The sequence below is a fragment of the Barbus barbus genome, assembly GCF_936440315.1.
Source record: "Barbus barbus genome assembly, chromosome: 24".
NCBI classification, from domain to species: Eukaryota; Metazoa; Chordata; class Actinopteri; order Cypriniformes; family Cyprinidae; genus Barbus; species Barbus barbus.
The window spans coordinates 6,230,361-6,247,896 of record NC_136752.1 but is presented as its reverse complement, the minus strand read 5'-3'; the positions used below and the strand labels follow the sequence as shown (position 1 = coordinate 6,247,896).

General features: G+C 38.3%; 1 protein-coding gene across 1 annotated transcript; it reads right to left on the bottom strand.

The window, feature by feature from the left end:
- Window positions 1–566: 566 nt before the first annotated feature.
- On the bottom strand, window positions 567–16,129 carry LOC306843807 (isthmin-2-like; the record flags this gene model as incomplete). Its single annotated transcript, XM_079375481.1, has 6 exons — window positions 567–2,328; window positions 3,149–3,217; window positions 3,311–3,448; window positions 6,484–6,784; window positions 7,488–7,670; window positions 16,007–16,129. The coding sequence occupies 6 exons, from the start codon at window positions 16,127–16,129 to the stop codon at window positions 1,811–1,813; spliced, it is 1,332 nt and encodes a 443-aa protein (XP_079231607.1). The 3' UTR covers window positions 567–1,810.
- Window positions 16,130–17,536: the final 1,407 nt, after the last annotated feature.

Sequence of the window (17,536 nt, the reverse complement as noted above, 5' to 3'; positions counted from 1 at the left end):
ACTAAACAGTTGTTGGTCCCCATTTAGGAAACAAAATGAAAGCCAATGGAGACCAATGTTTAAAATATATAGGGTATGTTTTTAATTTCAATTAGTAACATCTCTGATTTCAAGCATTGTGATATTGTTGCTTACTGTGGTTAAAAGCAATGTATTTTAAACAGGAAGCTGCTAAGAGCCAACTTATAATGTTTTAAAAGGCGTTCTCGATTCAAGTCTGAAACAACATCTTCTAACTAAAAACAGATTTCCACAAATAAATAAAAACAGATAGCCAGGGGAGATGAGTTTCCAGTTGTTGGATGTCTAGTTAAAACCGAACAAATGGAAAAACAGAGTAATCAAAGACATGAGCCCTGATGAGTCTCTCACTGATGGGCATTGATGGTTGTTCATATAAAGGGATGACAGGTATTTGCATTGCATTGCAGTGCCAAAAACACTGTATAGAGTGTTCTTGCTTAGCATAGTTACTTAGTCCAGATGTTACGATTCATAACTAACCTGATGTATTTTATTGAAAGAAACAAGCAAGAGATTTTCAAACTCATCTTTGTATTTGTTTTAATAGAACTTGCAACATCATTATAAAGTACACATGATAACAAACAGCAAGTATTGACTTATTGTTAAAGAGGTGTTTGAGAACATGATTTCCCTTTTTAGGTCAGTATGTCCTGGAGGACTCTGGGTAGTGCACCATCTGAATGAACGATCAGTTCAAAGCATCAGCAAATGTGTGATAAAAATACAATAAATACTGTACAACACATGCTAACAAAGAAATACTGTTCTTGCCATTAATGTAGCAATGACCACAGGAAAAAACACCACAAACACGGATAACAATGTTTCATCATGCAAATATACATTTCAATAAATGTTAAATAAAGTGCCAGCCGTAGCATGTGCATACACATACTCTTAAGAGCAATATTTCAAATTAGAGGTCTGGAGCAATATTAAGTAGTTCCCCTGCAACAGTTCCCAACAACACATGAAAAGCAACAGCAATAACAACACAGCAAATGCACATTTGCAGAACAACTAAACAGCAAAATTGCACATACATATACATGTTATAACAATATACACATTATAATATTCTCTTTATGTCTGTCTGCTCGTTCCCTTTCTGAAATGTAGACTCTATTAGACTAAATGAACATTGTTATGGAATGGTTTCCCCTGAGTTGGCAGTGAAAGTGTGCCTATTGACTCTCAAACATCCCCACAAGTCTATAGCAGAGGTTTTTAACTCATTTTGCTTCAGGACCCAAATTTTAGATTTGATGGCACTGATATCAATGCAAATACAGTGGGATCCAAAGGTCTGAGACCACACTTTCAAGAACTATTAGGATTGTTAAAACAAATAATCCAGTTCTGCTGTCCAATAAGCAAAAGTTAGACATTAAAATCATGTACATTTTTTAATACTATTTTATTATGCTGATAATTTATAGTTTGCGGTGTCAGACCTTTGCTTCCCACTCTATGTGACTGCAGCAGCAACAACAACACCAACAAATGAATTGGCCATTTACACAAATACAAGAGTTACAAGATCCACATATCAAAAGAGAGATTATCAACAGATTGATTATTAAACATTTCTTACATTTTCCACAATATTCCAAACACAGGAAAAGCTAGAGGCCATGCTTTGCGAATACAGTTACGACAATGCATCCCACAACATAAGACTGGCTCTATACTGCACACTTATGTGGCTGGCTGGTATTTTTTTGTATTGGGTTAAGCACCACAGTAGGATGGTGTGTCAGAGGAGGGACAGTAATTTGGTGACTTAATATTCTCTGGCCTCCTCCAATTCATTCATGAAAATGTCCTGTTGGGGGTTTTCTGTGCAATGCAGGCCATTATTGGGTGGGCGGATGGCATGAAACCTGCTCCAGTCTCCTTTGCACAGAATCCAAGGCATTACATCCACCTTAAAATGCAGCTCTGGAGAGAACTCTGTGCTTATTAGGTTGGGAGTACCTGCACCCTTGCCCCTTGTAATCAGAAGCTTGTTGTCATCATAGCAACAATGCTGTGCGGCCAGAGTGGTGCCATCTCTTGAGAGGCCAGAACGCAAGCAAGAGCGTGCTGAGGGCTTGTAGATGTCCAGCCGTTCTTTTGGGCCGCTAGCATCCCTCCATTGGAAGGTCTGGTCACGTCCTGCATCCAGCAGACTGACTATATTGGTGGAGGCTTCTGAAGGATAGGTGCACGGACAGCTGGGTAATTCAGTCAATACCTGCTGCAGGTAACGCTGGAGAAACTCACTCTTACAATTCAACCACTTCTCACAGCTGTCAACATCTGCAGAACAACCAAACAGATTACACATTAGCCATATCAACTATAGCAGAGTACCATTAGCCCAGTAGTGGTTTAAAAAGTAGTGTGTGATAGTTTCACGCATTATAAAATAAGAATTCACATATTTTTTCCACATATTCATGCATCATTGTGTGTAAAGTTCCAGTTTTGTACAATTTGTCTAAACCCCAGTGACGGGTAAGTTTAGGGGCGGGGTTAGGTGTAGGTAATTCGTACAAATTCATACGAATTGTGCAACTTAAACGTACGATTTGGCAAAAATACGTACGATTTGGCAAAAATCGTATGAATTTGTACGAGTGAGGTCGTACGAATTAGCCACCTCGTAAAATATGTATGAATTGCCGTGAGATCAGGGTGAAAGTTCATATAGACTATATGCTGCAAAAAGCATTAACTAATACATCTAATACAAGTTAACACATTTATCTAATTTTACATCGCAACTGCTCAATCAGTTTTTTATGATGGAGCAAGAGCTTCTTACTGGCAATGGCTTCTCAATACAATTATAAATCTAATTCAAATGGGACATTTAACAAAAAGCATGTCACTTGCCATCTTGGTATGCCAGAATTTCATTATTATTAGCACTCAACAACGAGCATAAAATATCACCTACAAACAGAATACAATGTTAATGTCAAGGGGACATTTTGTGGCTGTATAGAGTCAGTTCAGCCACTCCACAGGTGTACATATTCCACTAACATTTGAATGCTTTTTGTTTTACATTTTTATAATTATTTTTACAATTCACGATTAATTGAATTGATTAAAAACTGGTGAAAGCACTCACCAGTGCCAAAGGGTTCTGTACCATTTTCCATCTCAAATGGAAAGACATAAGCCACACTGTTCCAATCATCTGGAGAGAAAAAACCCTCAGTGTGACATAATATTACACAAAATGGTTTAGAATTTTATTAAAAACGGATACATTTTTGAGAACTGAAATAACCTGGGCATGGCACGAGATCACAGCTTCGGGATTCGGTGGAGATGCAGAAATCTCCACATGAACGTGAACGGGTCTGGTTGCCATTTCCACAAGTGACACTACAGGGACCCCATGCACTCCATTCTTCCTCTTTCTCTCCTAAAGACACAAGAATAATCAGTTAAAACATTATTATTTATTTTTGTTTGTTTGTTGGTGGTACCATCACCATTTCTCATGCAGGGTTTGAAGAAAATCTTTAACCTCAAGTACTTTTCAGTGATTGGATAAGAATTGGTCCTCTGGGAAGCATTGCCATTACTATTTCTGCTTGGTATTAAAGGTGCCATAGAATGCATTGATACAGTATTTTAAATTGTTCTCTGATATCTACACAGAAGGTATGTGGCTTAGGTAAGGGCAAAAAATCTCCAGAAACGATTTTACATGTCCATTTACAACCCTAGGATTTCTCCCTAGAATGAAACGGTCTGTTATTGGCTTATTTGGCAGGGTCATGAATAATAATGAGCTCTGCTCTGATTGGCTGTTTCACAGTGCTGCGCAATGTTGAGCTCTGCTCTGATTGGCTGTTTCACAGTACGGCTCATCAGCAAGAAGGAAGCACAGGGAGGAAAATATATATTTAAATACTTTCTCTCGCAGTTATATCGTCGGGTAATTATACTGTATTATAAAACGCGGGCATCAGGGAGCCGTTATTAATATGCGAGGCATTGAAACTGCTTTTGAACGATCCATCGATCGCGTTATAGTTTCCCTTTCAAGAGACGCGATCACACAAACTATGTTTACATTATGGAGCAACAGTACTTACCACACATTTCACAAGATCAGATGCTTGTCAGTGGTGCTCAGGATCTGTAAGTCATTCGCCATCATCCTCATCTCTCCTTACTGAGAGTGAAATCTTATGTACTGTCACAGGCTACCGCTAGCAAGGAGCTAACCATGTCCCTTTAGTGGCTCGCGTTATTTGCTTTCTGTGCCTTTCTGAATACAGACACCAACCCATCCCTGCACTTCACACCCCCTGCATGGCCTGGAACATAAAATGTATTTTGTTATTTTCGCTGTTGTCCGCGCTTGTTTATTTACAATACCTGCAGAGCTTCTGATGGTTCGGCCGGCTTAGAACAAGGACGGGTTTATGCAAATGTTGGGGGCGTAGTGATCCCGACTGTTGCGTCACAGTCGGTGTTATGTTCTGATTCGCCTGTTTTTCAGTGGTCTTTTTTAATCACGAGATTTACATATGAAGGAGAAAACTATGGTGTTTGAGGCTCACTGTATGTCATTTCCATGTACAGAACTGTTATTATTTAAATATGCCAGGGTAAAGACAGTTTTTCATTCTATGGCACCTTTAACATGTGCTTCAAATGCATGCCTGCAACCATGCACTTGTGCTGTTAATACTCAACCTCTTATGTTGTTTCCGACTGCCCCCATACATTAGTGATCTAATCACAAAATGTTTCAGACCCAGTTTACACTGACAACTTCATGCAAGACCAGTTAGCAGTTAGAAATCATCTAGCAAGCACTCCAGCAATATCTTAGTAATAAACCCAGCAAATACATATAAACATAATAACAGCCACTCATCACTCAAAGACACCAACTCAGGAAAAGCTTTGCAATAGCATGGTAGCACCAAAACACTCTAATACCTTGATGCAGAAGAAAACAAGAGTAATCTTAAAGACCAAGCTTTTGCCAGGCCTTATATACTCAAAAAAAAAAAAAAATGTAAAAAGGCTGATTAGCTTTTAGCATTTGAAGGGCATTTCAACATTATTTACAAAAAAACAAACTGCCGCATTAAACAAAGACAACAGATGTTTTCTTCTTTCTTCTGTAATACAAAGTATAGATTACAGACTAGCATTTTTAAATATTTAAACTTGAATTTGGGTGGGGTGCCAATGACATTGCACACACAGTGATGGTGTCCTGATTACAGACAGACTAGTGAATGTTGAAAAGGAGGCGTTGGCTTGCTGGTTTTGTAGAACTGCCAAACTGTGAAACCCACAACAGCCGCAAGGCTTGTCATATAGCAGAGGCAGGAATGGGCACTGAATCCACAAGGTCTAGATTTGGGTGGTTAGCATTAGCAGTTACCCATGCTAAAAGATTGGTGTCAAGAACATTTTGGACTGGCTGTTAAATCTCTTTGACGATTCCTTTGGCTGAATGAATCATAAAGGGCCCTCTGTTTAAAAAAAGGACTGAAATCAACAGAATAAACAAACAAAGCATAATTTCAGTAAAACATAATCCTCCTGTCCTGTTAAGAAGGTACAGAAATCCGTTTCAAAACTGAAATAGTAGAAAAGGCATCAACTTCTGGTCTAGATTGAGGCCATTCTTAGTCTCTAAATTTAGTACTCAATCTCTATATCTTTCCTTGACTGCTCCATTTAAACCCCCATCCCATTTCATGCTTATCTCCAATGAAAGACTGTACAGCTAAAATGCAAAATGCACAATTCCCACCATAAAACAGACATGGCCTATAGAGAAAAACAAAAAAGGAACAGAGGCGTAATGTTATGCATGACCTTGAAAAGCCTAGGATTCTTGAACAGGCTTAAAAGATCTAGCCGCTCTAGGCAGGGGTGGGTGGGGGATGCAGGGTCTGGGGCCCAACCCGCGGGACATAAAAAGTAAACGGATGACCCCTCTCACTCTGTGTTCCCAATCTGCGCTCTAATTGAACACAAGCATGGGCTTATTTGTCCAAGAGAATGTACTCACATTGCCATTAGTGAGCGGATCGGGCTCGTCTTCAAACAGTGGTATTCTCCGCCGAGTGGAACCAGTGTCTACATCAAAGGTTCGGCACTCACAAATACCCCGCCGCTGGCTGCGAGTTTAGTCTGAATCAATTCTGTGAAACCCCAGCTCGCTCTACCCTTCCTCCCCAGTCTCTACATCTCTCTTTGCCTTAAACAACTCTCCAAATCGCTTCATCTGATTGCTGCCAATGCAGCTTTCTTAAATTATCCCATTGATTTCTCTTTCTTAAATTCTGATTTTACCAATTCTGTCAACTTTCTTCATTCCAAGGCTTTTATTAATCGCACACAGCTTGAATGTTCAAATACTCTTACTTCTAATTCTCAATACTTGTGTGTAGAAACAGCTAATGAAAAGAAAGCACTCACCATAATGGCGTTGAGTCCATGGGCTTTCCCAAATGCCACCTGTCTTGTCCAGTCCACTAGGAAGGGGCTCTCCACTGTCATACTCCAGTGCATAATCATCCTCTTCCTCCACTGCTTGGCCAGTACCATCCTCACCTGAATCTACATCTGTGTAACCCCAAAATAAAGGCCAGAAAAGCTTCTTCCCGCCCATCCATTCTACAGTAGAGGAGGGAGAAGATGTAGGCCAGTCGTTGCTCCATTCTTTAACCAGGTCCATGTCCACTTCCATGGGGGGGTCATCCAACACCTCGATGGTTACCTACAACCAAGGATGCAAAGTACACAGGGATTAAATAATATGATTTAAATAGGATGGAACACAGGCCACCGGTTTCACAGACAAGGCTTCAGCTAGTCCCAGACTAAAATGCATGTTTGAGCTGTCTCAACTGAGAATATCTTGTCATTGTTCTGTGTCAAGATGCATAACTTAATGTTTTCTTCTAAAGCATTTTTGTAAAAGTATCTTAAATATCTTAATTTAACTATGGCCTAGTCCTGGTTTAAGCTAAATTTGTGAAACCGGGCCTGGGTGTTATTTTAAGAACTTAAACCACGCAGCTAATAAAGGCAATGAAGGCAAATAATCCTGTAGTAAATCTGGAGAAAAGTCAGTTGACAGTAAGTTTCAGCGGTGAGTCACTGATCGAGTTTTTTGATTTGAGCTCAGACTCGATATCAAATCAAGCAGAATTACTTCCTCCTCATCTCAAAATAAGATTACTTATTAAGTTATTACACTTAACTACACCCTATCAGGAGTGATGACTCACTATGGATGCTGATGAATCCACTTTGGACAGGATTAGACATTAGCCTCAGAGTAGAGAAACACAGTAATGGCTTATTATATCCGGGCTGGCATATTATGACTTGCCCTGCTCAATCATCGAAAGTCACATCACAAAGCATTTCACAGTGATGATTATTAACTTGAGATGTGTGCTCTTGCATGTGCTCACCTGAATGTTTGGGTTTTGGGAGTCAGTGTGAGCATTCGCCAGGTCTGGAAAGTTTTTGAGGTCTAGGACAAAGGGTTTTGATTCTTCCTCGGGCTCAGGCTGTGGTTGGACACCTGTTGAGCGATGCTGGAGCCACCTGTGTTGGTGGGGACGAGGGTCCACCAACTCGTTCTGGACTTGGTTCTGTTGGTGCAAGAGATGATGTCAATATCTCTCAAAAATGTGTCTGATGAAAAATAACATTGCATGCAACAATAAGTGCTAGCTTGCATAGAGTGGTGTAGGTATGAAGGTCAGAACCAGGAAGAAAATTCGCCACTGGTTTTCTTATGGGGTTTAATAATGGGGGTTTTCCATTTAAAAGTAAAATAAAGCCTGTGTTAAACATAACTTGAAGATACTTTGACATTTTATTCTACTAAGAAAACTGCATAAACTACAGTTTATATTGTAGAACAAAATGTCAAACTATCATCAGTTTGCCACACTCTTTATTTAACTAATAAATTGAAAAACCCCAGAAACATCTTGAGGAACCAGCAGTGAATTAGTCCTCCAGGTTCTGGCGTCATACCTGCACCACTCTATTGCAACATTTTGGAAATCTACAGTGACCTTCATTTGTCAAACACAGGTTTTAGTTGTTATTCTGATATCTCTTGCATATGGTGACACAGTTGATAATGACGTATTAGAGGTATACAGTAACTCAAGTGAAAAGGATAGGATATTCCTTAAGGAAAACCTTATAATAAGTCAATTTGTACCCATTTTCCACTGAAAATGTGCTGATGTTCTTGCTCGCTTGTAAACATTTATCAAAACCAGAGTTTCTACTGACTTGAGAGTTGAACAATGAAGTAACTGTTCATGTTACTACATAACCTGTCACAGCCTTTGTCTTTGGCTTACAAATTTTGAGAACACAGTCTAACCTGCAAATCAATTTTATTCAGCAATGACTTTCGTAAGTAAAATAGTTTTATTACAAAAAAGCATTAAAATGACTTTATTAACCTGTTAACCCGCATCGGCCCGCGGGCGGGCCGGAAGGGCGTGGTCGGGCGTGGTCGGACTTTTTATTACCTTTGTTTTAGAACAATATTCAATCAATTATCATTAACTATATATCATTTGAAAGCTAAAACACTCAAGATTAACGATGTGAGCTTGTTTTTGAAATCAATACACCAGAGAGGAAAGGGTTAACAGAAATGCTGAAAGACCGGCCATTTAAAATGAACAAAGCGAACCGCAGTACTCACGTTTGATCGCCAATAGCGCTGGTCAGCTCAGACTATTCCAAGACACACCAGCATACATTTCAAGAGAAGGGTCCACTCTTCAAAATGCATCCACTTTTTAATCCAAAACAACGAAAAAATAGGGGAAAACACGATAGATCCTCCTTTGTTTACATAAGCGATTCGAGTTATAGTTATCGATAGCGTCCATTTTCCAATAAATATCGATTATAATTCGTATTCCAGCTTTGAAACGCCATCTATTTCCAGCAGAATCGTCTCTTCCGAGTAAGAATAGCCCTCCCTCGTCTCTCTCCTTCAATCGCAGGAGCTGTTATAACCCGGGACAGTAAGCGCGTCCGTGAATGGGTCAGCGAGGTGTCAATCCGGACACATCACAATAGGGGTGTTTGAAGCCAGCCAATGCCTCGCCAGCACAGTTTTGATGGATGGAAATGTTAGCCAACCACAAGGACGTTTAAAGTGATTGACAGTTTGAATAGTTTACGTAAGATTGTTTAGAGAATAGCTCGGCGTATTGTCCGTGTGTTTTCGTGCGCTCTCGGGTTACGCATGAAGCGTACACATAATGGCGTCGCAGCGCTACACAGACTGGCTATCAGCGAACAGATGTTGTCCAAAGCTCACATCTGAATCTCTCCATCGTGGATCTTCGACTTGAGAAGTGTTTCTGTGGCGTTTGGTGGTGTTTTGGAGGACGTGGGGAGAAAAATGGCTAATTTAGTAGCCGAATACGCGCTGAGATCGCTGGGAAGCGTGGATAGCATTAGCACGTAAGTGTCTCCACCCTCCTCTTGAATGTTTATGTGTCTTTATCATGTATTTGCAGCTTTTGTTTCATGTTAGCTGTTTTAGATTCTAAAAATGACAACGGAGAGGGATAATATGAGGGGATTACATGAGTTTTGTTCGTGTGGGTGGGTGGGTGTGTTTGTTTGTGGGTATGTCCCGGTTATTGTGTGTGTGTGCGTGCGCGCGTGTGTGTGTGTGTGTGTACAAAATGTAAACAGTGTTGCAAGTTTGATTTGTTTTGCTTACACACTTTCTCACTCTTTTTCTCTCACTCTTCCCTGTCTTTTCAGAGGTCTGGTGAATCCAGATGGTCAGAAAAAAAACCATTTTAGTGGCTGCTAGAGCGTCTTCCTCCACTGTAAATACTGTAAATAGTTTTTTTTTTCTATTATTTAGTAATATTAGTAATAGTAATCTATTACTATATTAGTAAAATAGTAATATTCATAATATTCACCATATAAAATAAATAAAAAATACAAATGTTGTAAAAACAATGTATTTTGCATGTTTTGTGTTTTCACTAGTTCAAAAATGATCAAATCTGTTTTGGTTCACTGTTTTCATTATTGGAATTGTTCAGAATAAAGACTGTTTAGTTATGTTCAAATTCTGAAATAGTTTTGTGTTTTTTTGTGGTTTCATTGGTAGAGCAGTTCTGAATTGATATACATATGTAGTATGCAGTGTCTTATGGAGTCTCTAAATAGCATTTTTGAAAGGATTCCTAGACTTTTCTTGAAATAAAATATCCAAATGACTTTTCCAAAGCTTTTCTTGAAATGAAATACCATAAAGATGTACTTTCTGTAAGTCTTTACCTATAAAAAATTTATTATTTCATATTTTATTTCAGGAAATATTTAGGCGTTTTTTTTCAAAAATGCCATTTGTAGACTAACCAAATGACTAAATGAGTCAGCACTACAAATGCTGTTCAGAAATAGTTTTTTATTGTGTGTTTTGGTGGGCAGAGCAGTTCTGAATTGATATACATATATGTATTATGTAGTTTTGACTCATTTGGACATTTGTTTACAAAGTGTCTATTTGGGGTCTCCAAATGGCTTTTTTGAAAGGACGCCTAGATTTTTTTTAAATAAAAGCTTACAGAAACTACATTTTTGGGAGTATCATCCTCAAATTTGAATCAAAACATGGTCAGATGTTCAGCTTTATCTTTATGGTGTTTTCAGGCCTTTGGCATGAAAGTCTCATCCATTTTTCCCTTAGTGAGCTTCATTAAAACATATCGCGAGTCAATTTCATGTATATTTTACCTTGTTTTACTCTATTGCTATACTAATTTTGAGTTATTATGACTCTAGAGTAACAAAGGATCAAGTGTCTAGTTTCAAACAACACCAGATTTTTAAATATAGACCTTAGGGTTCAAGAGCTACAGACATTTTTATTTGGTTATATCGTTTTTTACAAAATGCTCAAAAATAGGGGCGCAGGGTAACAGGTTAAAAGAACCAGTGCCCATAAACATGTCATGTAGGCAATTTCCAGTTGAGGCTACCTCTTTTTTTAAAAGATTTTGAGCAATGTAATTTTTCTTTGTGTCAGTCTAGCCAGACCGAAGGGTACTAAAGATTGGCTGTGGCAATGTTGGTTTTATCAAACTCATACTTAGCAGGTACCATGGTCAATGGGAGTTAGAGAAGTGCTAATGCTGGTTGTGTGGATTCATACTCAGTGGACAAAGTGCATTACTGGGTTTTTGGACACTTCTTTCTTCATGATCATTGTGCGATTGCTTCTTTGGCCTTTGTGCTGCATCTCATGCTATTTGAAGACATGTATACCACAGTTAAATAATTGTAAAAAGCAATCCATTTTTTGAGTCAAAATGTTGTATTTACAACATGTTTTTTCAACATTGGAGCAATCGGTTAAATATCGAATGAATTCAGCTGTGAATCAGTGGTGTCTTTTGTCTTTTCAGCCCAAGTTGTATTCCATTTGATCTGCTGATAAGACACTCAGGGGTATGTGAGCTTCTCTGCAAGACTTATTCTCAATATTAATCTTTTCTTCCCAGAAGTCTCAACAAGAGGCGCTGAAGGACTAGTCGCTGTCACTCAGTTAAGACTCGTAACATGGTTTAACAGAACGAGTTTCATTTCCTAAACATTCGGAATAGAAACCAAATCTCTCCTTACATCCTTTGTCTCCCTGAGGCCATCTCTTGTCTTTCTCTGTATTGTTAATTCATTGTAAAATCGTCTTTCCTCCCGGTGGAATGTGGCCTGTCCTGCCAGTGGGCTTTCTCACCATCACAAACATATGGCATGAATTCCAGAACCCGAAACAAAGCCTTATGCGCTAGCGGAAGACCATGGATACACACACAGCCCCTATTGAGCTCTCTGGTGAGACACATGGACGCAATCAGCTCACACAATTTATGTTGGGGCATTTGGGAAAGCAGACAGTGCATCCTAGATTTATCTGACCTCCAATATCAAAGTCCCAGGACCACGCCATTTCCAAATCAGTGAAGAAAAACAATAATCTAAGACCCCCCATTGCCTTTCTCTTTGACGACCCCTGCCCCACATGTAAAAACAAAAGAGACATTTAGTAATACAAAGCTGAGTTGCAGGACCTTTCTTGGAGAGGTTAGACATGACCCCCTTGTGCAAATACACAGGATCAAGGAGACCAGAATGCATGAAATTCCACATTAACACAGAAGAGGGGCTAAAAAACTATTTAGGAGCTGAACTATGACCCTGTGAGAGAGAGTGAAACTAAATGTTTTTTTGACCAGTATTATGTAAGGCTTCACTATTGTACTGCTCTACTGTATGAGGCTGCTATGCATTCTTTTTGCATGGTGAAAAAATAAAAACAAGGTTAGAGCACTGAATATATTGGTCCATAAGATGCTGTCACTACCTCAAGATATTTTACTAAAGCTTCACTCAGTTCACAGAAGTTTCACTCATGTTAAAGGGATAGTTCCCCCAAAAATGAAAATTCTGTCATTAATTACTCACCCTCATGTCGTTCAAACCCGTAAGACCTCCATTCATCTTCGGAACACAAATTAAGATATTTTTGATGCATCCCGTGAGCTCTCTGACTCCCCCATAGACTGCAAGGGTCCTTACACGATTAAGGTCCAGCGTAGCAAGGACATCGGTAAAATTACAACACTGCACTGGCTCCCTATCAAACATCGTATAGATTTTAAAATCTTGTTAACTACTTATAAAGCCCTGAATGGTTTAGCTCCTCAGTACCTGAGCGAGCTCTGATCACATTATAGTCCTCCACGTCTGCTGCGTTCTCAAAACTCTGGCCGTTTGATAATACCTAGAATATCAATATCGACTGCGGGCAGCAGATCCTTTTCTTATTTAGCACCCAAACTCTGGAACAATCTACTTAATGCTGTTCGGGAGGCAGACACACTCCTGGCTTACACATAACATACTAATACACTTCTATTATTCAAATCCGTTAAAGGGTTGTTAGGCTGCATTAATTAGATCAACCGGAACCGGGAACACTCCCCATAACACACAATGTACTCGTTACATCGTAAGAAGAATGGCATCTACACTAATATTTGTCTGTTTCTTTCTTATTCTGTTTCTCAGTCCGTGTCCAGATCAGATGGTGGATCGGCGCCGGGAGATGATGTCTGCGCCCTTGATCGTCAGCGGAGACCGGACACCTGGATGAGCCCCGGGGACATATCCCCAGTGAAGACCTCGACTAAGAATACAATAAAACTAAAAATAAAACAAAATAACTACAAATATAATAAAATGCCTAACTACATAATACTATTATTGTTAGAAATTGCAACAATATAAAAATAGAAATATAATACATTTATACATTTAAATTTTTTATTAAATCAATAATTAAATAATAAATAAACAATAATATCCTGGCCAGAGGAGAACTGGCCCCCCGACTGAGCCTGGTTTCTTCCAAGGTTTGTTTCTCCATTCTGTCACAGAGGGAGTTTTGGTTCCTTGCCGCTGTCGCCTCTGGCTTGCTCAGTTGGGGACACTTCATTTCTAGCGATTATCGTCATTTGATTTCACAGATACTATTTAAATTAAACTGAGCTAGACAGTGACATCTCTGAATTCAATAATGAAATGCCTTTAACTGAAAATTGAGTGTTTAATCTTATTATTATGCATTACTGACACTCTATCCTCCAATTTGATACTGTTAAGTGCTTTGACACAATCTGTATTGTTAAAAGCGCTATATAAATAAATAGATAAAATAAAAAAATCCATGTGACATCAGTGGTTCAACTGTAATTTTACAAAGCTACGAGAATACTTTTTGTGCGCAAAGGAAAAAATAAAATAACGGCTTTATTCAACAATCCATCTCCTCTGCGTCACCCTGGTGCCATTTTGGAGAATTTCCACTGAATGTAAACAGCGTATGCTGTTCTGTGTCAGCTGCTCCACACAGATATGTTGTTTATGTTCAGATCAAAGCGCAAACAACATAGAAACCGTATCCGCGTGGCGCAGCTGACACAGAACAGCATACGCTGTTTACATTTAGTAGATATTCTCCAAAATGGCACCAGGGTGACACGGAGGACACGGATTGTTGAATAAAGACGTTTTTTTTCTTTTGCGCACAAAGAGTATTCACGTAGCTTCGTAAAATTACGGTTGAACCCCTGATGTCACATGGATTATTTTACCGATGTCCTTGCTACGTTTCTGGACCTTGATCGTGTAAGGATCCTTGCTGTCTATGGGAGGGTCAGAGAGCTCACGGAATGCATCAAAAATATCTTAATTTGTGTTCCATAGATGAACAGAAGTCTTAGGTTTGGAACGAGTCATGAGGGTGAGAAATTAATGTCAGAATTTTCATTTTTGTGTGAACTATCCCTTTAATGAAGCAAGATGCAACTCGCATCTGGGGGGGGGGGGGTAGTTATGAGTTAACTTAAGATAATTCCTGTTTATACAACATTTATACAACGCTCCAGTAAATGAGCACTCATTAATGAAAACAGTTCATTCCAAAAGGCACAGGCACATTTTAATCTGTCAACCCATTTACCATTTTGTGGTAAACAACTGATTATTGAAAGCTGGATATGTGTAGAAATAACATTATATTCTAATAAACCCTATGATCGCCATTAATAGCAGTATTAACTGTAACACTGTCAACCATGTTACCTCTGACTCTTACTTTTCTGAAGGCATAGTTAAGTCATCAGCATATATTAAATTGCATTATTGTATTTGTATTAATTTATCTGGAGTAACATAATGCACATTATTAATTCTCAAAAACTGAAATGCTTAGAACTTGGATTGTTTGTGCTTTTGGCTCTTCTAGAGTAACTACAGTTCTATCAGAATTAACAAATGTCAGTTTCACAGGCGTTTTTTTTTTTTCTTCTTCTTTTTCAGAATTATTCTGAAATTATGCATTACGTTAGGAAATGTGTAGTGTATTTTTTTTTTTTTTTTTTACAGTTTTGGAATAAAAACGCTGACGCTGTTTAAATACACTTTAAATACACACAAATAAAATTTGAAATACAGAACTAAAATATTATTTGGAAATTATGCAAAATAACAGTACTCAGTTAACAAGTGATATTTTTATTTAAAATTACATGCATTATTTACTAGGCTGTCTGTGTTTGACACAAGGGTAAAACATTAAAATGTATCCATAAAGCATATGAAATATATAAAAAATGAAAAATAACAAAAATAAATAATGAAGGCTTGGTTTCTAATCAATTACCAGTGTTGGATGGTTACTTTGGAAATATAATACATTACAGATTACTTTTCTAAATTTCTAATGTTTTCAACTGTTAATCATTTTCAAACATTTAAAGCAGGCAGGGTTAACCTTACAGTAACACTCAACACTAATTACTGTCAAAATCCTTCATTACTTGAATTAAGATGATTATAATTTATTTTTAAAGCACAGCCACCACAAGTCAGCACCTCTTTTCTTTGAGATCATTCTGAGGTTAAATACAGATTTAAAATCATAAGAAGAAATAGTTTAGTAGATACTGTTTTAAAAATCCAATCTTTGCACATCTGACAGGAAACACTAATATCCAACAATGCCTTGTAAAAAAGTTAATCTTAAAAAATAAAGACGATAAACCAACCCAAATAGTAAATAAAACAGTTATGGAATAAGCATGTGTCCCAAACTCCTGGAACATTGGTGTAGTCAATGCAATTTATGAAAGAAATCAATCAAATCTGTATGTGTGAAAAAATTTAAGATGTAACCCCCTTTGTAGTCATTAACATTTTCATAAGTAACTGTAATTTACAGTTACAGTTATTTCGTAATTCTGTTACATGTAACTAGTTACTCCCCAACACTGTCAATTACTGTGACGCATATCGTTTCTGAAGAAAAAAGAAGAAACAAAACCACGAAACGAGTTTTCAATCCTCCCGTGCTCACCTCTATAGAGTCGCCGTGTCTGGGTCTGTTGTGATGCCTCGCAGGGAAGCTGATCGCGCGTTGTATCCAGACAGCCAGCAGCACAGTTAAAAGTACCCATACACTTTTACGCGCAGTTGGCATTTTGCACCGTTGCGTATCTGTTCAGGCAGATAATCCTCACCCGTTCAATCCATTCGCAAATATACTAAATGTGACTGGAAACGTCCTGCTGCACTGTCTGTCCATGTGGACTGATCGCCTCTCAGTTTAAGTAGCTACAGGTCTCTCACGCACTGCTCTTCAGTCCGCACCAGTGCATCCTTATTCCACTTTTACTAAACTTCTTCAGGATGTCGGAGCGCAGAATCATTGGTGACACGTTACTATGATGAAGGGAGTATCTCAGATACCAGAAGGAAACAAAAGATATATGCTTAACGCGCAGCAGTGATATAACAGCAGGATGGTCTGATTTCTAAGGGGTCAGTATGGGAGGAGAATCTTTTTCCAGGGCTGGTGATGATTATGGATTATGACAGGTGTGCGCGAGGACTCATTTTCGCTCAGGAGAGAGTCATTCAGAACTGAATTCAGAAAGCCTTCTCAATTTTTTTTATTTCCAATTCAATTCCTGAACTTAGTATAAGTTTGAATAAAGTTGAATAAAGTTTGCAAAGAGGATAAAGGATGCATAATATATATATATATATATATATATATATATATATATATATATATATATATATATATATATACATACAGTGCCCTCCAAAAGTATTGGAACAGTAAAGACAAAATTGCTCTGTTGGCTGTGGAGTCAAGACATATGCAAATATGATTAAAAGATGAATATGAGACAAAACTACAGAATGTCACATTTTATTATTAGCCGTTTCAACACATACATGTTTTACCAAATAAAAAGATCAGCACTTTTAGAGTTCATCCCACTCATTTATGTGAGCATAAGTATTGGGACAGTTGAACATAAGGCAGATATAAAAGATTAAAAGCTATTATTTAGTTGCAGATCCCTTGCGCACAATCACAGCAGTGAGTCTGTGACCCATAGACATCACCAGACTCTTGGTCTCATCCTTTGAAATACTCAGCCTTTAATGCAGCCAATTCCAATTGTTGCTTGTTTTGGGGAGTTTCTGCCTTTACTCTCCTCTTCAGCTGTGAAATTCATGTTCAATCAGATTTAAATCTGGAGATTGACTTGGGCAATCTAAGACTTTCCATTTCTTTGCCCTTATAAATTCCTTGACTGAACTGGCTGAGTGTTTTGGGTCATTGTCCTGATGCAATATGAAGCACTTCCCAATGAATCTGGTGGCATTTTCTTGAATATTGGTAGGCAAGATGGTTTTGTACCCTTCCAAATTCATTTAGCTACTGTCATCATACATTAAGTCATCAGTAAAGTTGCCTGGGCCTGGTCCAGAGACAGCCATGCATGCACATGCCATGACACCACCTCCACCATGCTTTACAGATGAGGCTGTATGCTTAGGATCATTGCAGTTCCCTTTTTTCTCCACATTT